Source organism: Rhinopithecus roxellana, chromosome 13 (genome assembly GCF_007565055.1).
Source record: "Rhinopithecus roxellana isolate Shanxi Qingling chromosome 13, ASM756505v1, whole genome shotgun sequence".
Classification (NCBI taxonomy): Eukaryota; Metazoa; Chordata; class Mammalia; order Primates; family Cercopithecidae; genus Rhinopithecus; species Rhinopithecus roxellana.
The window spans coordinates 53,762,537-53,784,033 of NC_044561.1; the positions used below are offsets into that span (position 1 = coordinate 53,762,537).

The following is a 21,497-nucleotide window of genomic DNA, read 5'->3' on the forward strand; positions in this document are numbered from 1 at the left end:
GGCTTCACAGCTGAAGCGGGGCCATGGGAAATGTTAAGAGGATTGAGGGTAGAGCATGAAAGACAATATGGTAGAAAAGGTTACATCCACTGGGGGGCGTCTGATGGCATTTGCCATTTATTGAGGATTGGTGCAAGACAGGGTAGCCATTATGATCCCATTTTACAGGTGAGGAAACTGAGGTCAAACAGGCTAGCTACCTTGCCCAGGGTCACAACAGGAAGGAAGCAAATGCAAGTGCGTCTGTGGCCACGTAAGGTGAGAGAAGTGCGGTCAGGGGTGGTCTGACAGAATCCCCAGGCCAGGGCGCAGCTGTCCTCTATCCTGTGGGATTGAAGGAGGGGACAAGAAGGCTCTCCTGTAGCATGTGAGGTAGCTCCAAAGAAAAGACCAAGCCAGAGCAGAGTGTGCTACCAAACACTGGAACAGCCTGGAGACTGTCCCTGTCTCTTCTCTGAGGTTTCGCATTTCAGAGAAACTCTCATCCGTCTGGCTTCCCCGTGGCCTTTACTCTGTGATTCTCTTATGTATCAGCTGTTAAACCAATAAATCTGCCAAGTTGTTGGGATGCCAATAACAGCTTTGGGTCTCCACTCCCACAGAGGGAATCTTATTCTAAAGTTCTAACTGTATCAGTCATATTGTCCTGAAGACAACAGAAATGGTTGCTTCATTTACTTACTTTTATGTATGCTTTTTCAAGAGTTGTTAACCTGTGTTTGTGTTTAAATAAAGATCTGTTTTGTAAAACAGAAATGTTATGAGATAATCACTTATAAATTTAGATAATTAAGAAATGGTTCAGGCTCAGTACATTGTCTGAGAGCATTGCAGTCCTGCCCTGTATTTCATGTGGAAACAAAAGGCCACAGATTGAGCCATTGTCACTCCTGCTTTCCGGGGTCACTGAGTCAGGGTGCCTGGCGTGCATGGGTGCATGCACACACAGGCGGAAGGCTAGGGAGAAGTGTGCCGTGTCCACAGAGGGCAGCCTGGATCACAGAGCTGCCCATGACCAGGAGCAGTAAGTTGTTTTAAAGTAGTGGCCTATAAAGCCACTTTTCAGCAAGGACAGATACTCAGAGCATACTCTGAAATGACTTATGCAGAGCAAGGCAGCAGTGTTTTGCCCCTGGCCTTCCTTAAATTCTCCCGGAATCCCCCCAAAGTAACAAGAACTGACGCAATTCATATTTCACTTAGCCAATGGGTTGATGAAAATTCATATATCTGTAGCTATTAAACTCATTAATCACATCCATCAAAATTCTATGAGGAGTTAACTTTCTTCGTATAACTCTTAGGTTTAATAAGTTTCCTTCACATGTGATAGCAAATGTTCAAGGAGTGCAAATGTGCAAACATGGCGTATATAATGCAAACTTTATGTCTTTAAATGAATAAAATCGAGTCCTATCAGGTCATGTTTCAATTACCATCAAAACTTCCAACCTCTGTTAATTCAAAGAAAGTAACTTCTTCAGGCAAGTCATGGAAATAGTACTAGGGTGCCCTCAGATCTCCACCAAGCCTTGTTAGCAACTTTCCACATCCTGATTTTTAAGATGCTTCCCCCTAACGCTGCTGCCGGCTGCTGGCTCTCTCCACATCCTTCAATGTCAGATCTCTGTGATGACGGAAAATCCCCCACATTCCCTTTTTACACAGTAAGGATCTTTCTAGGATCAGAACTTGCAACCTGGGGTTCATGTTCTCCTTAAAAGGTCCAGGGAGAGAACTGTATTTCTGTTCTAATTCTATGTATTTCTTTTTATGCACCTGAAAGTATTATTCTGAGAAAGGACTGTAGGCTTCATTAGACTTCCCAAATTGCAGATGGCATTTAAAAAAAAAAAAAGGAATCAGGAAAGTCTTTGGGAAATTGAAGCACAATCAGGTTTTCAGGGCAACAGCAGGATTCCTGGAGTCTGTAGCAAACACGGAGCTGTTTGTGGGGACAGTGGAGCCGGTGAGGTTCAGCACCTGTCAATATTGTCAGATGTCACCAACGCCCAGGGGAAGCACCGAAACCGATCCGTGAACTGTCTGCAAACCATCAGCTTTGTTGCTTCCAAGTCTTTATTAGAACTCCTCAGCTGATGTTAAAATTCACAGACACTTAGACGTACATGAGCACTCTCACATAAGTTCCCAAAATTCCTTTACTTCTTCCAGTTGAAATATTTTGTTCCCAATTTCAAGTTGCCAAGGAAAAATGATGGTAAGAATCACAAAGACTGGATAAGAATATTTAGCTTTTCATAGTGTCTCCTAGGGTCTTACAAATGTGAATGCAAAAAAATAAAACCTCCACTCAAATGCAGAAAACCAACAACAAATTCAGAGCATCTGATACCTAATCGACTAACTGATTTATTTACTGAAACAACAACAACAAAAAAAAAAACAGAGTGCATTGGAGTCTGGAAATTGCTTCTATGGGGGACTGTTGCCTAATTCCAGTGGACAGCCATAATTTTCCCTATGCTAATTTGGGCTTTGCACTAACGTAATTAAAACTGTAGTCAACAGACTCAGGACCTCCTTTTCCACTCTATAAACAAGGCTGTAAAATCATCTCATTACTTTACCCAGGAAATCTAACAGAAACATGTCTTAAAGGAAGTCACCTATAAAGAGGGACTATTTTAACAGAAGATTAAAAAAAAATTCACCCGCAGTCATTCTAAAGGTTCACTTGGGTACATACAATAAACACATAATGCAATGGAATAAAATGTTAAATCAAGCATAGTATCTTAGACAAGTGTAAACTATTATTTCCAAAAAATCATTCAGAAAATCAAAAAATATTCAAACTTTCAAAATAGCTTCATGTATTCATAAATGTATATTTTAAATTAAACAGTATAACATATTTGGATGTTTTGCAAAATGTACCTACCTTCTAAAGGATGGTCTGTTATTTCAATGTCCTTTTTAATGCACTAATTTTGGGGGGAAAAAACACATAAGATCGTACCCAAGCTATTCAAGATTGACACAGAATATTTGATTTAACAAACACGAATATAAATAAGGATAAAAACAAGAACAAAAAAAGATAGCACTTTGTGTCACAAAATCAAGTAATTTCTATTCATGCAGCTAAAAGTAGGGCACAGTAACCCTCAATTTTATAATTCCTTTCTATAGAAGCCATATTTCAGCAGATCCCAATCCTTGAAGCCAAAGAAAGAAAAATCTCTGTAAGGCGAAAGTTCCTGGTACACAGATTTTTAATATATTATTGAACACACCTTGAGAAATAAAAGCTGAACTTCTGAAACACAGTTTCTATGGTACATATGAGTCAAATCTAATACAAACATTTCAAATTATGAAAATACCAAACCAAAGAATATTTTTGAAAATGCCTTGGCCCAATTCTGGGCAAACTTCCATTTTCTTATGCACTTTCCAACGAACTGAAAGCCTCATGAAGCCTCATGAAAACACCACCAAATGCTTTTCACCTTCATGCAGCAAAACTAAAGACATGCAACAAATACAATTTTCTTTTTCCTCCACTCAGTATCTGCTTTTGCTGCTGATTTTTTACATTTCTACAAATGTCACGAAGATATGGTGGCCTTTAACACAACGGAACAGACCCCTACTCAAGACTACATGCCCCTAGACTTGCAGTCACCATTAAATTGGCTTCATTTCCAGGAATCAGGCCATATTTAGGATTGTACCTGTGCAGACTGACCTCCACGTTAATCTCTATATGCTATCAACTAAAAACTTAGGCAAGGAAACGCATCAGACCAAACACCCCAGAGCCCAGAGAACCGACCGGCCATTGCTTTCCAATCCCCGCAAACCTAACCATCGCTAGGAAGAAATCTTACTCACGGTGCACAGAGAGTAGGTATTTTATTGAAGATAAACATATAACAGAACAAACCAAATTACCCCCGTTTGAATTACGAGAACACTCAGTTCTCAGCATGGATGTCCCCCAGATCAAGTCAACATTTGCGTCCCATTACCAGCAGCCACTTGCCGAGTATCTCTTCACTGCCACGGGGACTGCCTGGCATCCCTGATGCTAAGGAGTCACCGAAGAACCTCCAAACGTCCGACATTTACAAACCCGTCTTTTGCTTTGACCTGACCCTTCAACCTCTCCGAGTCTGCTGCCTTTTCTCAGACACACATCCAGGCACCGTTAGGGATAGTTAGAGAATCAGAAGATTCAGAAGCGCTCCGAAAAGCCTTTCCAAAAGTAATCCACAGCACTCAACAGTGAATTTAGAAACCCCAATTTTTTTCTGAGTTTGAAGTTTTTAAGCCTTGCGGATGGTTGGAGTAGGAAAAAGGAAATTTACTAGGCAGTGCAAAGGAAATCTTGTTGTCCTCTATTGTGGCAGTGGGGGTGTTGCCCAACCCTAACTTATCTGCCTTGATAAAGGAAACCAAAGAAAAGAGTAACAAGAACAAGATTTTGTCAAATTAAAAGGAACCCTTTCCTTACCTTAATAGTGCTGGCCATAATGCAATCAAGTTTATTGATCGTTAATAAATGTTAATAATAATTATTGCTTCTCTCTGACCAGAAAGTAGTTTTGATGAGGTTGTTTAGAGCGGATGAGATTGTGCTAAGTCTGGGAAATGAAGTCAGCCAATGGCAGGAAGAGGTTTCTATTGGTCCTGGCTGTCCAGCCCAAAGAAACAGGATATTTGGGAGTGGAGAGATAAGAGACCCTGAAAACAATGTTGTTTTTCTTGATGATATGCAGCCAGGAGATTTTTTTTTTTTTAATTAAAAAAAGAAAAGGCATCAATTGGGATGGGGACTGCCACAGCAGGTGTGACCAGTGTGCCGCCGTGTGACACACTGCACTGAGACCAAGGCAGGATGCAGATGTGATGGGACTCCGCATGGCTTCACATGGGCTGTGAGCACCTTGGAGCCAAGGCGTTGAGGGCAGCCCACTGCCCCGGGTGCCAGCCCTTCACAGCCTAATTCTTCGCAGAATTACTAGGACAGAGGACTTGAGCTCCTTTCTCCTAAAAGGAAACTTTGCAGGTGGTGTTTATTTCATGTTAATAGATGGCCATGTTCAGTAACAGCCATTGCTTGGCTGATTTTTAACAACCTATATTTATTCAACATTTCATATGAGTGTTCCAGAACAGTTTCATTTTCTCCTTCCAAATACTTGCACTTTTTATTTGCTCTACAACAAAGTTGTGGAAAACGCAAGGACTCTAGGCTTATAGTAAACAAGAAAAATAAAGAGGAAAAATAAACCCACCCAAGTCTTGGTTTCAAGTATTTACTTAAAATCCAAGTAACTGAAATGACTACAAAGGTCCCGGAATGTCAGTGAGCTGGTCTCACTCTGACAGACATCCATGTTGCACACAACAGATCCTCATAGAACTTTTGGCTACCCAGAGATGCCATGTGAGGGCCCCATGACATGTTTAAAATCCAAGCTATAAGTTCAGGGTCACAGGTCTGTTTTCTCTTCGAAGGAAGTACAGCAAATGCAGGCCTGAACATTCCTTAGAGGGTTTCAGGACTCTAATTACTCATTTTCAGGAAATTGCTTGGAAGAAACATTTTGCTTTGAATCTAGCTACAGGAACGCAGGACCCATAAAGAGGTGTGGTCTCAATAGGGACCCGAAGAACACAATAGACCAAATCCTGAGTCATCTGGCAATTCCTGGTCGCAGAGTTGGACGTTCAGTAAATGAATTTCACTCAGACTTTAGGCCAGCATGTGTCAGAGTTCTGCCCACCAGCCCAAACCGTTCTGGCTTTTATTATCTACCTCTGATTTATCACCTCATGTTAGGATAGAAGAAGCAGGAGAAGGAGAAACATAAGCAGGGAAAGGGGGAGGAAGGAGAGGAGGAGGAGACAGGGAAGAGGGCGAGAAAAAAAGGAAGGAGAAAGGAAGGAAGGAAGAGAGAAAGGAGGATGGGAGGAAGGAGGGAGGGAGGGAAAGAAAGAAGGAAAAGGAAAGAAAGAGAGTATATTGTAAGAAAATCATTCTGTGAAAATCAGAACTTAAGTTCTCAGCACCTACATTATGAGGGGGTGTTGATTTCCGCTCTTTTCATCTCTGAACAATGAATAAGATGGCAGGCTGATTAAAATTTTGTTTCCCCGAAAATTTCAAAGTCCTGAGCTGTTTTATCTGGGCAGCTTCCACTAGAATTCTGGAGTGCTGAGGAGAAAAGCTCTCTCAGCTTCCCCGAGAGTCCTTGCTTTTTGTTCTCTCCTAAGAAGCATCAATGTGAAATGTTAACTGTGGCCCCCGCATCATGTGATGCCCGATTATGCATTTACCAAACACCAGTTTTAAGTAAGATGAACGCTTTGCTAACAAAATAGCCACGGGAGAAAACCCTGCATGGTCCCGCCTCACCCACGCCTCCTGGTTGCTAATCCAGCCCTCAGTTGTTCCCTGAAACAGGAAAGATTAGCATTTCTACCAGGACCTAATGCTTCAGTGATAATTTGACCGGAACTCCCTGGTTCTTGCCTAATGCAAATCAAACTGTGAAGAGTGGGATTTCCTACCCCTCTATTTTGAAATAATTTCCAACTTACAGAAAAGCCACAAGATAATACACAAAACTCCTAAGACCCTTCTCCTGGTTAACTCTGATTGTCTGCTGGTGCCAATGTATATCATTTGCTCCACTTTCTCTCACACACGCTCGCTCTCTCTCAATCTCTGTCTCTCCCTCCCATATTTATTTACGTATAACACACATGCAGGCATATATCCTTCATTTTCTAATGAATAAAAATATTGTTTTCTAAGAGACAAATTTATTTATTGGATACTAAAAAAGACAAAAACAGGTGCTATTATTCGATCAATATTCGAAAGTGATCCAATAAAAAGTTAATTTGGGGATACTGAGTGGTAAATTCTGTTCCAAAATTTTACAAAGGAAACTCTTCCTCATTTCTAATGACAAAATGTTTGATTGATTCCTGTTGTCTTCAAAGAGAATAATTCTTGATGTTTCAAATGGCATCATAGCATCCAAGCCTGGTAATCTCTGACTATTTAATGTAAAGTGTTAAAAAAAAAAAAAGAACAACAAAAAAAAAACACTTTGACTCTTGATAGCACAAGGCACATTTTTTTTGTTGTTGTTGTTGTTGTTTTTGAGATGGAATCTCGGTCTGTTGCCCAGGCTGGAGTGTAGTGGTGCAATCTCGGCTCACTGCAAGCTCCACCTCCTGGGTTCACGCCATTCTCCTCCCCAGCCTCCCGAGTAGCTGGGACTACAGGCGCCCGCCACCACGCCCGGCTAATTTCTTTGTATTTTTAGTAGAGACGGGGTTTCACCGTGTTAGCCAGAATGGTCTACGATCTCCTGACTTCATGGTCCACCCGCCTTGGCCTCCCAAAGTGCTGGGATTACAGGCGTGAGCCACTGCCTCTGGCCAAGGCACACCTATTAACTAGAATATAGTAATGCAGAAACCGTTTCCCAAACATTATCCTACGGGGAAATTATCTTAAGATGCAGATATCACTTCAGCTTTCCTCACCTGTACCCCAAGTCTATGCTATTAAATGGCCTCATCCCTGCACCACCCAGCAGCCTAAGAACCAGGATGCCCTTTCCCACCTGACACCTCCTCTCCCTAGGGAAAGATACCTCCAGGTCACCACACAGACCAAGTTAGGGGGCAGCACGGCACACGGCCCCTACCTGAGGCCGATCCAGGCCCAGCCTGTCAGGACAGGGTCCTTTTTCACTCTCCCTGAGACACAGCAAATACCACACTAGACCAGCACAGCCCACCCAGTGACTGTGGGCAGCAGAACCTAGGAATAGTGTACATTTCCATCGCGTGCTTCTCCTGCACAAACCCATCTCCTGTGAATCTGCCAAGACCTTTCACTAGTCTGCTCACGTTTTACTTCAGAGAGAGAAACAAAATAATATAAAATAAATATACCATAAATTCACTGTCACAATAAAAGCAGCACTATTTTATTTATCCTAAAACCTTTTCTTCCCATTTTCTAAAGATTGAGCAAGTTCTCATTCTTTTTCCCTTACTAACTTCTCTGTATGGAATATGGGGAGGAAGGTCAGGGGCTGAGAACACTCTGAATGACAGCCACATGGTTCTCAATGTGATACATGTGCTGAGCAAAGAGAGGAGACTCATCTGAACTTCCACATCTGTGGGGACGCAACAGAAGATTCACTCATGACTCATTCATGTCTTTATCCCTCCCTTCTACATCCATACAATGGAACGCCCACCCTCCTCAAAAACACTGCAGGAAAATGATGTAATAGATGAACACTTAGCAATATGGAAAACTGCTCTGATATCCTACCTGGTTAGTTAAAAATCACAGTACATAGGAGAATTATATCATAGACCCATTTTGTTAAAAAGGCAGATGGGGGTGGCCATGCACTCCATTCCAAGGCATCTGTGAACCTGAGGAACAGACACCATGAGCGAAGCTCACCTTCCCGAGTTGAAAAATGAAATTCAATGGTGGCAGACATGTCCAGGGAATATTATGGGGACTTAATCCCTTTCCGAATCTTGTGATAGATGAATGTGTGGAGATGTCAACTAGTTGGCAGCAGAACAATATTGGAATGGTGGTAATACAAGGAAATAGTATTATCATGTTAAAAACTTTGGAATGAGTATAAATAATGGCTGTTCAACAGAGAAACCCATGTCCCCTCTCCAAAGGGCCTGTTTTACTATATGTAAAAATTAGGTCATGTATGTTTTCATATTAGACTTTTTGTTAAATAACCTTTTGTAACAGTCAAAAAATAAAAAATAAATGAAAAGGCAAAGTAAAAATATTGACAGCTATATATATTACAATACTACTGGCAGAGAAGCTTTTTGTTTTTTCCCCCTCTTCTTTGCTTCACTTATATTTTCAAAACATAAATTTGTAATAAACATAAATTATATCCTAATATAAAAATATGTAAGTAACATGCAATATTGTACATTTTTGTAAATGTCTGAAAAATACAGGCATGTTCTGGAAAAAGTGCAGCCCACAATACTTGTAGGAGTCAAACCTTTTATGCATGCATACCCAAATGCATGTTCTTTTTTAAATGTCTACAGCAAGCATAGAGCTCTTATTATTTTTTTTTCATTTTATTAAGAAAACCCAGAAATGCTCATGAGTTTTGTGGAGGCCATCTATGCGGCATTAATCCATTCAGGTGATATTAATGGCATGCCTTTTCCTGCCAGGAACTCCGGTAGGCACTCAGGAAGCCAGGATTACAGGGCTCTATCCAGTTACCACGTGTCTTGGCATTCGTGAAGCCTATCTCAGTCTCCTCAAATTCTGCACATGTAAAACTTCGAGCCTGGGAGCGACCCATGAAATGCAGGTTTTTAACGACAAAACAATAGGATAAAAGTGCTGTATATTGTCCTTAAGATGACACATGAATTTAAAATGCATGGTGTTTGGATTATTCATGAGAGCCCTGCAAGAACGATGTCCCAAGGATTTTTGCCAGGAACATGCCTGAGATTGTAGATAAGAATCAAGCATCTGGGGCTGCCGCACAATGGAAAACTCCAGCACTCTGTGGAACTTTTCCATCTGCAGCAGTTGGTGGATTTGCCTGAGAACATACGCGGCATTAAGACACGCTCAGCCCTCAAGGGCACCCAGTCAATGCTGTTTAAGGACGGCTTTTCTGTTCACAGCATACTTCATGATTATAGCTTCACTCCATTGGATACAACTACGTGAGTATATGTGTATGAGTGTGGGAGTGTGTGTATGAGCATGTGTGGGGGGTGGGGGTTGGGGGGAGTGCCATATCCCCCAGCAGCACATTAAGAAATAATCCAATTACAATTTAAATAACCATTGTTTCAACACTTTCTCTGAGTGCTGAATGTATTCTTCACTCTCTTGGTTGATCTGAACTAATAGAAACCAAGGAAGCTGTTATCACATACCAAATCCTCAACTTCTCAACACCAAGTTGCAATTTCCTTAATATTGAAGCACACGTCAGTTCAGTTCTATCAGCTCACATGGAGCAATGATTTCAATAAACAATTTCATAAGCATCCCACACATTCTCAAGTTTATGCCAATTTTGCTCTTACTCAACTCCATATGACTTTAAAAATGCAGGAATATTAAAACCATTATCAAGGACTCCAAATATGCCAATGTACTATCTGTGGTTTTAAGAAAGAAATCTAAGAGGAGAGTAATTATTTTGTCACCATTATTTAGTTTAAAAGAAATTTTAAATGTATTGTTCCAATTATTAGGCTTCTCTATATAATTTGGAAACCATTAAATGAGTTTCAACTTCTTTATCCATGTAACTGGGTATAGCTGAGCATAGATGTTACAGACATCATGGTGCTACTGGTGCCCATAAGGCTTGGTATACCCACAGGGCACATCATTAAGATTCACAAAAGCATCTGACTGGCATCCCCCTCTACCCCCGACTCAGATCCAAAGTGTACTTTCCCAGGTACTGTCCCCTGTCACCATCCTTGGCCGAACTGAGAATTTATCCCAGGTTGTTGAAATTAATTTTGTTTGACTTCTAGCCAGAATTTTCAATGATTTTTTAAGAACTGCGTCAATCTCACCTATAAGATACTAAACAGCATCACTTGTTTTTGTCTTAATCGGTCACTATTTTATGAATTATTTTTAAAGAAAATACAGATTACTTCTTAAAGAAAGATCATAAGTGGCACTATAATAGCATTCAACTGAGAGAAATTTATGGAGAAGCCTGCATTAATAATTTTTCCTGCTGCTTCCTAAAATCGGCTTTTAGTTTTCAGTTGAGGTGGACTTAATTCTACATCACCTCATCTGATGATTTATTTGCGAATTTATTTCTATCACAAATGGAATCAGAAATGAAGCGAAGGCAAAAAATCTTTGCCACAAATTCATTTATATTTGCATGAGCATCACCAGGCTACCTGCGGATGCCATGAAGCCCTGTACCTGTGCCTGAAGTCAGGAGCACAGGACACTGGGAGTCTGTCTCAGCGCAGTAACTGCTACATGGTACACTCCACACGGTATCCTCTCCGCCCGAGCCCTCCTCATCCCTCACCCCCTCTCCACACCTCACCCTCTCCACACTGTATCATCTCCTACTGCAAGCAACGCAGAGGACACAGAGGTGCAGCTGACGTGAAGGCAGGCCAGTTCTTTTCCAATTCACTCATATGAAAATCTGTTAAATTCTGTTAAATGCACCGACTTGAACTGAAACGGTGATGTCAGTAAATTGGTTGTTGTCATCTGATGCCCACACAGATCTCAGCACATGTTTTGGGAAAGGCTGCAGTGTTCAAGGAGTACTAGAAATGCTCTTTCTCAGTGGACTGGCCGTGATAAGTCAAAAAATATTATAGCCGATAGGGATAAATCATGGTTTTCCCACTGCGCAGTTGCCTGGTGGAGATTATTCCAGGCTTTTATTTACAGCTACAAAAATAATCCTGCCTCAAGGATTTTAGGAAGCAACCACCTCCTGCCCAAAGAACTACACTGCATTGTTGACTTGCCAGCTAGAAACCAGACGTGAGCCGTGCAGGGAAGTTCCCTTTGAACGGCTTCAATTGCTGTCACTAGAGGGTGCTAAATGTCCCTCAAAAAGGCCTTTAAAGAGCATACTAGTATGCCTAATTCTTGATTTAAATTCCTTGAATTGACATTATTTCACCCAGTGGTCTCATTTTTTTACTTGTTAAAATTAAGATCTAACATTTATAATGCAGAAATGGGTTTTCTTTTGGAAAAATTTGAATTGTTCATTATTATAGAACATAAAGAAATATACATGTTTTAGGAGTAAAGATGAATTACACGGATCTGAATACAAGATTCAAGGCATAAATCTGGGGGGTGAGACTTGACCATGCAAATTGCATAATTGTTTTATGCCACTGTTAATGATTTTAAAAGCCTGAACAGTTTTCCACTTTACAATCATTTTAGATTGTTTGATATGTTGCCAAATGTGAGTTGCATCAAATTCGGTAAATTTAGAGGCTGTTTGTTTTCTCTGTACACAATACTGACGTCAGGGCTAGTGCCTGCCTAAACTCAGAAACGAGTAGATCCTTTCCAGAAATAAGTGTTATAGGAGGAATATAGATTATACTATAATACGTCAGATGTGCAAAATACCTCAGGGTCCCTTCCTTTCTCAAAAAAACAGGGTAGTATTTTGGAATATGCATGGAGTATATCGCTTCTAAAAATGGTACTTTATGTATATATGAAGTAAAATAAGCCTTAAAACTTCATATGCAGATTTTCTTGAAAATAATCTTATTATACATTTACACTGACTTTTTGGTCATCAAAACATTATACACTTAAGCAAAAAGAAATATAATCACTTTTGCAACTTTCCTCTTTCTGTCTTTGCTTGTACTTGAAAATATCTGCAGTATTTCCTTTTCTCTCCCCTCCCACTTTGGTTCATATACCAAGGAATCGTGAGGTCAATGGGTGACAGTTGTTTGTTTGTGTTCAGGGCTGTCGGGCGGGGCTGGGTGTGGGTAAGGTTCTGACTGACATCTGAAGAGGCTTCACCCACTGCGGTTTAGGATACATTTTCCTCTCGCTCTGCCAGTAGAACAGGGAGGCTCATTTTCACTGTGTTCTACAGAAGGATAATTAAGGCAGTGTTTCATCTGCTCATCTGCTATTTTTAAAGGGAAACAAACATAACCTTTTCATGTGAAAGGCATCGCAGACTAGATGGGAGGAGGCCTGGACCCTGTAACAAGTCGTACATTCCAGTTCCAGCTTCGCTGGGGTGCAACTGCAGATAAAAGACGCTGGCTCGAGAAAAAGCGACCCTGGGCTCTGCACCGCCAGCATGCACAACACGAATTGCTAATGATGAACTGGCTTAGGTAGGAACTGAGGACCGTTGAGTGCAGGGCTAACCTCTAGTTCACAAGAGGGGTTCACTGGCACGCACTGGAGGTGGCAAGCCTTCGTGATATGTCTCCAAACGGAACAGTCCGTGCAGCATCCTGGTAACGGGGACCTTGACTTCATCCCCAACTGCTTGGTGACTCCAATGCGTCATTTAATTCATTTGTGCCAATTTTCCTTTTTCAATCAACCAGTAACTTTGTAGGTTTGTTCAAAGAAGAAACTAAAATGCATTGGAGATGGAAGGCACCCATCTTCCTGGAGCTCCGGTGCTGACACTGGGAGGGGAGTCCCAGGGATTCCCTCATGACTGTGTCAGTGATGGCCCTCAACAAGCACTTGCTGAATGAGTGAATGAATGAACGAACGAAGCCGGCCACAGAGCCAGGAGTATCAGGGAAGGGCAATACTGTCTATGTCAGTGGCTAGTCCAGGAGAGCCCTTCAAGAACCCAGAGTTTGACTTGAACTTGGGACTCCCCTGGGATAGGTGAGGTTCTCTCAACAGCAGTTGACAGGAGGGCACTGGGATAGGCCCAGCCAGTTTCAGTCCAGCCAGCTGTGGCTCCCCTGAAGGGATGGCCAGGCCTAGCTATGGCCAAAGCACCAGCCAGTCCCTCAGTTCTGAACAGAACGTACCCAGCATGGGTGCCTTCATTTGCTTTTAAACTGCCTGCTGACCATCCACAAAGTTAAGATGATAGCTGGGACTTAAGTTGTGAGGAACCAATGGCTCCCCCATCACTCCCTCACACACACACATGCACATGCACACACACACAGACACACAGACACACAGACACACATGCATGTACACATACACACACAGACACAGACATGCACATATACACATACACACACAGACACATACACAGAAGCACACACACAGACACATGCATGCACACAGACCCACATACACATACACACAGACACACACACACAGACACACACATGTGAAAACACATACACAAACACACACATACACACAGGCACAAAGACAGACATAAACACATACACACAGACACACATAAACACACATACATATACACAGACACGTATAAACTGACACACAGACATACGCACACAGACACACAGAAGCACACAAACACAGACACACATATACACAGGCACACAGAAGCACACAAATACACACACATGCAGACACACACATACACACAAAGACAGACACATATAAACACACACACACACGCACACACGTATATACACACAGACACACAGGCAAATACAGACACACACAGACGCACAATGGATGGTATTGATATCTATGAATAGATGAGAGAGAGACAGAGCAGGAGGTCATCTGCTCCCCACCCCTCTTCTCCCCACTGTCACCACCTCTCTCCCAAGTCTTGCTGCAGGCCCTTTGAGCTGTGGAAGTGGCTTTTTTGGGCTGTCTTCTCAGATTGAGTCTTTGGGAAGTGAGGAAGGTAAATTTTCTCTAAGAGGCCTCCCAAATCTGCATCTTATGAGATTTCCGTCTCAATAATGGAGCTAATATTACCTGTAGCAAGTGGATAGTCAAAAAAAAAAAAAAAAAAAAAAATACCAGCTGTAAGAACGAATGAATGAATGAGTGGATGAGTATACATCCTCTATTTTGCTGGCATCATGATAAGTTTACAGCAGATTTATCTGGATTTCAATATAAAAGAATAGCTCCCATTTGTATACAACTTAGTCCTTGTAATTTTTCAAAGTAACTCTGATTAAAATTATTTCCAGTCAAACTATTTAGGCAACTGGGTTGGTTTCACACGTACTTATTAGAAACCATTAGAATGGTAATTGATTGCATTTCTAGACATTTGCCATATCACCATGGCAACTGTATTTCCCAAGATGGCCCAGTAGGATTTCCCCTCATGCATAACCTTCTATAAAATGACATTGGCTTTGCTTCCATCAGAAAGTGAGGTCCATGTTCTCACTCCTTGAATCTGAGTGGGGCTGTGACTACAGCAGAAGTTCAGCTATGTGGCTTCCAAGGCTACCTCGGAAAGGTGATAAGAACTTCCACCTGAATAGAGCTTCTGCTTGATTTTCTTGGGAACAGCCACTCTTAAACCTCAGCCACCACATGGGGAGAAAGCCCAAGCCATGTGACGAGGCCATGTGTAGGTGTTCCGGGCATCAGTCCCAGCCCACAGCCAGCATCAACCCCCAGAGGTATAAACGAAGAAACCAAGATCAATCCAGCCCCAGCTAGCACTTGACTGCAAACCTATAAGAGCCTCCAAGCACATAATATCTATCTCAGCCCAGTCAAGCCCTGGAACCATGAGAGATTCTAAATAATAAAGTGATCATTGTGATTTTAAGCCACTGAGTCCTGGAGTGATTTGTTACACAATGACCGGGCATTGGCATACCACCGGAAGATTCCTCACTCAAGAAGAAACTTTTACAAGGTTGCTACAGCAGAAAATATTCCTTCTGTACAATCATTCATCCATTCATCAAATCTTGATTGACAATGGCTATGTGCTAAGCATTGTCGGTCACTGGACGTGCAGAAAAGAAGCAAAGCAGTATTCAGCCAAACAAACAACTTGCATATTGGATAGAGAGAAAAATATGCCAAAATTACAACAGTATTTTGACCCAATGGAAAGGACATAAGAAGGGAACATCAACAGTTCCTTCCTATTCTTTTCCACCATTTTTCTTTCTGGACCTATTAAATGTAGAGGTGCCTCAGGGTCACTTTACCCCATGAGAGTAGGTACCCTCTTCCCCCATCCCTAACTTTGGTCTTCACTCTACGCCCAATGCCAGCAGCTCCCCAAGCTCCTCCATGCTGCTGGCACCCCATTCCCATTCTCTGGAAACATCTCTGCCCATCAACCTCAGATTACTTTCCCAAGGAGATGTGGGAAAACTTCAATTTTCCCCTCTGTGACTTGCAGAGAAATGGGGGTGGTAAATGAGAAGCAGAGGGAGAGGGTGGGGATTCATTACCCTGAGTTACTAAAAAGAAAAGCCCTAGTGTTTAGAAGGCACTGTTATTATTTTCTCTGAAACATTAGCTCCTAGAAATCAAGGGGTCTGTCCCTAGCATGGTCTCTAAGGCTTCCAGGACGCCCCGGGGGCTTCCCTCAGTCAATTTTGACTCTAATGAGAGCCATCTGGAAGGCTGCAATGGTGGGCCTCGCTGACCACTGGACAGGGCCTTCGTTGTGGGCACAGGGACGTGCACAGGTTCACAGAATGTGTCTCCCTTTCTGAGAACCATGGTCCTGCGTGCTCCTTCCCCAAGTAAAGCAGGAGAAAGAAAACCCACAGTCCTGAGTGGGATTCTCCCCAAACATCTATAAAGCTTCTTTAAAGAAGTCAAGTTATCATAATTAAACTCACATATGGAATGCCTGTAGACAACGCGTTGCTGTTCCAATCCCAGGGAGTTAGGGCACCTAAAGCTCACCTCCCAGACGGAGCTAGGATTTGAGATACTGGATTCCACATTACTTAAAGCTGTTCAAGCTTTTCATCAGGAATGGAAAGCATTAATGCATCTCACACGTCACTCTCTGTTTTATGGAATTCTTACACTGGGGAGCTCTTTTTATTTTACCATTTTTCTTTAACAGCCAGAACACTGAGAAGTTCGCAAAGAAATTTTTCAGCTGCCTTTAGTGACCCTTAACTCAAGAGGTTTTACCTAATCTGTAAATTGGAGTTGAAAATATTTCTATACCTTTGGAGTGGGGAGTTTTTTGTCTTTAAAAGAGTAGAACGACACTAACAATAGGGCTATACATATATTGTGCTTCTTTGTCAGTTACTGCAAACCAAAACCAGATGTGAAGTATCAGCGGCTACCTCATAGTGACCCATGGAAGCTGGGGCTAATCCAGATCATTCTTAATAACTCAAAACTGCCACCTTTTAACCACCTAATTTTTTTCTCACTTACAAATGCAAAAAAAGGAATTGACAGTACACACTGAAATCCATTTTCCCCTGACCACTTGCAGATTTTCTCCAATAAGAGCCAAGAATAAAAGCTCACTCCATTAAATCAAGCAGCCGTCGTCTGAATACGCTTTAGTTTAGGTGACCATCACCTTTAACAAACCAAGATCTGGAAGGAAGGTTTCTGATCTTTAACAAACCAAGATTTGAAAACTAGATATTCCTGTCATAACCCTTCCCCAACATTCAGTATGTAAGGGATTCACTGGATCATTAGACTGCTTGTAAATGTAAGAAAACACAGAAGGCTTACTGTGAAGAAGTTAGAAACCTAACAAATGTTTCCCTAACATTGAAACCCCCTGAATTTTCAATAATTTTGCTGAATTTAAAGGTAGTGAATATAAATGAAGAACAAAATCAAGAGATACAGGAATGATTCATAACCTTCCAAATGAATACATCAATCATTCCACCCTAAATTTGAACATTCAATCAATATTTTGTCTATTTACTAAATCTAAGAGGAACTACTTTAACATAAAACTAAATATGAAATTATTTCCAGCACTGGATATTGTGTTTTACCTTACAGCGGGCTCAAAGTGGAATGCCTATGGGTGCAAAGCTAGGCATTGATTGATTTTTAATACCTACAAATATAGCAGTTACACTGTCATGCTACACGAGACTTCCTACACTGAAATTAGACTATACATATGTAGAGATAAAAGATAAGACATAATCATATCATATTTCCTCAAATCTAATACTTTGGATGGTAAGATGTAAAGCACATCATGATTTAAAGTATCACTAGGAAAGAAAAAACAATTCTGCCAATCAAAATTCACCATAATACTTTCTAATCAATCAATTGTAAGACACATCCCAATTTTTGAGCAAGAATAAACATGTTAAAGTTAACACAAATTGGTACACTTGTGATGCAACAAATCATAAAAGCACTAAAATGTCACTGCAATAGACCACAAGGTTTCTCAACCTTGGCAGCATCGACATTTTGGGTTAATTATCTGTTGTGGGGGCTGCCCTGTGCATGGCAGGATGTTTGCTAGCATTCCTAGCCTCTACCCACTAGATGCCAGTAACACCTCACTGACTCCAATTATGACACCCAAAACTGTCTTTAGACATGACCAACTGTCCCTGAAGGTGCAACCAAAAACTGTCCCAGTTGAGAACCACTGGAATAGAGCAATTCAGTTTTACCAGCCTTGTAATATAATTGTGTGTGGGCAGTGTGTGCATGACACACTGTCAGCCAAATGGAAGGTATACTGTCACATGGAATATATTGACCTGAAAAACATCACATAAACCAACAGCTGGTACATATACAAGAGTGTGTCCTGCCCATCCTAACCCACACAATGCAAAAGATCCTGGATGACCACAAGTCACCATCACAGGAGTTTACTATCCATAAGTGTAAACCATCCAAGAAAAGTGAAAACAGATTAAAGAAAATAAAAATAAATAAACCACCACACAATATTTGGGCCTAGACAGATAACAACAATGAAAAAATGTAATATTTTGCAGCATTGGCAAGAATGTGAAGGAAAGAGCATTGACATTCACGTATAATGGGAATAAAATAATTTACCCTTTGACTCCGTGATTGATATTCTAGAAATCCATTTTTAAAGAAATACTCACAATAGACAGTTATAAGTACAAAGAATGTCCGCTATTACACACTCAGTAACAGTAAAATACGAAAATAAACTATGTCTTTCAATCAGATATTGGATAATTATACTACACAGTAGTAAGAAGGATGAGATAGATATTAATGTACTGCATAGAAAATATTCAAAGTATCATAAGTTTTAGAAAATTATCACATATGTATATTAGTATAAACAGAGAAAACATCGTAAAATACAAATTTCAGTTTTGAGATCTGGATCATGGAGTAACTGCCCCCTTTTCAAGTTAAACAGTTGAGAAAATTTGGGATAAAACAAGTGTGTGCTACCTTTGTAATCAGATGAAGTATTTTAAAATAATTCATATTTCAACATAGAAATACTGAAATGCCAAGAAAATTCAAATATATTAATTAAAACTTATGGGTCGAGTGCAGTGGCTCACGCCTGTAATCCCAGCACTTTGGGAGGCCGAGGCAGGCAGATCACAAGGTTAGGAGATCGAGACCATCCTGGGCAATATGGTGAAACCCCGTCTCTACTAAAAATACAAAAATTAGCTGGGCATGGTGGCATGTGCCTGTAATCCCAGCTACTCGGGAGGCTGAGGCAGGAGAATCGCTTGAACCAGGGAGTCGGAGGGTGCAGAGATCACGCCACTGCACTCGAGCCTGGCGACAGAGTAGGACTCCGTCTCAAAAAAAAAAAAAAAAAAAAAAACCTAAAAAAAACTTATGATAGGCTGCCAATTAGACTTTATAGGATACATAAATATATTAATATAGCTACAAAGAGGCTGAAGCTTATTCATTGAGACAAGAGTATTTATTGAGCATCGACTTTATTAAATACACTGTTAGTAAGATAACAAGTGAAACTTGTTAAAAAAAAAAATTAGGAAAAGGAAATTTGACTTGACTCCCCAAAAATCAGGGAATATTCAGATTGTAGGCGAAATTGGGTAAAAGATCTGTTTCATCATGAAAGGAGCAAATAAATTAAAGGGGAGGTTATGCTGAGAAATATATCAGTATGAGGAAATATCCTGACATCTACAGACAAATATTTGTTGCTAATTCATCTGGGCACTGAGGATTCACAAGAATAATTAAAAACACATAATATAAAATCCTTCTGATTAGAGCACATTTTATGGCACTGCATAAAGAGCTGGCTGTAGGAGTCATTTATATTTTAATACTAACTTGAACAAGGCTTGGTTCTGCAAATAAAACAGAAGAGTAAATATGAAGTGGGGCAAATAATAATGTTACTGTTTCTGTTGGTGAGCTTCCATAGGAAAGAGGCAAAGGCATCAATTGCAAAAAAGTTAGAAAAACCCAAAGAAAGAAGAAGAAAAATAACAAAGATGAGAACAAAATTAAGAAAATTGTAAATAAGCATATGGTAGAGAAGATAAACAAAGCCAAATCTGGTTCTCTGAAAAGATTAGCTATGTATAAGTCACTGGTTATTATAGAGAAAAGAGAGGGAAGGTTAAAATAACCGAAGTCAACAATAAAAAGGGGACTATTAGTACAGATGCTATAGACATTGGAAGAATAATAGAATATTATGATCAATTTCCTATCAATAAATGTGAAAAATTAGTTGAAATAGATAATATCCTTGCAAAATATAATTTACCAAAACTGACAAAAGAAAAAACACAAAACCTGAACTCCTATAATTATTAAAGACATTGACTGAAAAATCTCAGACCTCTTAAAGGACAACTACAAAAGTAAAAAGAAGAAAGAAGAAAGAAGAAAGAAAGAAAGAAAGAAAGAAAGAAAGAAAGAAAGAAAGAAAGAAAGAGAAGGAAGGAAGGAAGGAAGGAAGGAAGGAAGGAAGGAAGGAAGGAAGTAAGGAGGGAGGAAGGAAGGAAGGACGGAAGTAATGAAGGAAGAAATGAAGGAAGGAAAAGCCCGTCCTACGCAAGGATGACGTCCTGAATTACCCCTCCCTCACTTCCTGCCTTGACTTCCTACCTTCCTTCTCTTCATCCTGCCTTCCCGTCCTTCCTCCTCCTCATTCCCCCCACCCCTCCTCCCCGCACTCCCCCTCCCCCCTCCCTGCCCCCCCCTCCCTCCTCCCTCTCCCTCCCTCCCTCCCTCCCCTCCCTCCCTCCCTCCTCCCGGCCCCTCCCTAAGAAAGACGCCTTCAGTTTTCGGCCCACTGCTTTATCAACAAATTCTAATATGCATTAAAAAAAATGATGCCAGTCTTACATAAGCTTTTCAGATAAAACAAAAGAAAGCTTAATATCAAACTGTAACTAGAAAATAATTTAAAAGGGAAAATTATAGACCAATTTCATACATAAACATAGATGCAAAATCCTAAACAAAATTCTAGAAAACAAACCCCAAAGTATATAAAACAATAATATATATATTGTGAACAAATTGGATTTATTTTAAGAATGAAAACTTGTTTCAAACAATATAAATAATCAAATTTACATTGTAAAGAAAATTTATATTATTTTAAACAAAACAAGAAAAGCATTTAATAAAATTCAATATCTATTCATATTAAAAATTATTAGTAAATTAGAAATAAAGAGGAAGCTTATAAATTCTATGAATTGATAAAGGGAATCTACGAAAACCTACAGTAAACCATGCACTTTCATGTCAAAACTTTAAAATTTAATCCTTTGAAGTTGGGGGAAAAGACAAAAAAAAACCCCACGTATTACCACATTTGTCTGAAATTGAATTGGAGGTCCTGGTTAGTAAATAAGGCAAGGAAATGAAATGAAAGCAAATAAAACTTTATTTACAGATGACACCATTTTTTTACAGAGAATTTCTAAGATAATTTGGAAATAAATCATTAGAATTAATATTTGAGTTTGAAAACTTTGCTAGATACAAGGTCAATATAGAATTTTGATTCTATGTATCAGCATAAACGTCAATAGAAATCAAA

At 40.3% G+C, this 21,497-nt stretch overlaps 1 protein-coding gene and 1 pseudogene across 6 annotated transcripts in view; one reads left to right on the plus strand and one right to left on the minus strand.

The window, feature by feature from the left end:
- Window positions 1–21,497, minus strand: part of ERG (ETS transcription factor ERG) — a 289,046-nt gene that overhangs the window by 115,409 nt on the left and 152,140 nt on the right. For 2 of the 6 annotated variants that reach the window (XM_030915556.1, XM_010368713.2), the window contains exon 1: window positions 4,484–4,625. The exons of 2 other annotated variants lie outside the window; for them this stretch is intronic. In XM_030915556.1, coding sequence (XP_030771416.1) covers window positions 4,484–4,501 — 18 coding nt within the window. In that variant the 5' untranslated portion in view covers window positions 4,502–4,625. Of the gene's footprint in view, window positions 1–3,998; window positions 4,455–4,483; window positions 4,626–21,497 lie in introns of those variants that run through there. 2 more of the 6 variants (XM_030915554.1, XM_030915555.1) reach the window with 2 other exon arrangements.
- Window positions 8,465–8,666, plus strand: LOC115892898 (annotated as a pseudogene).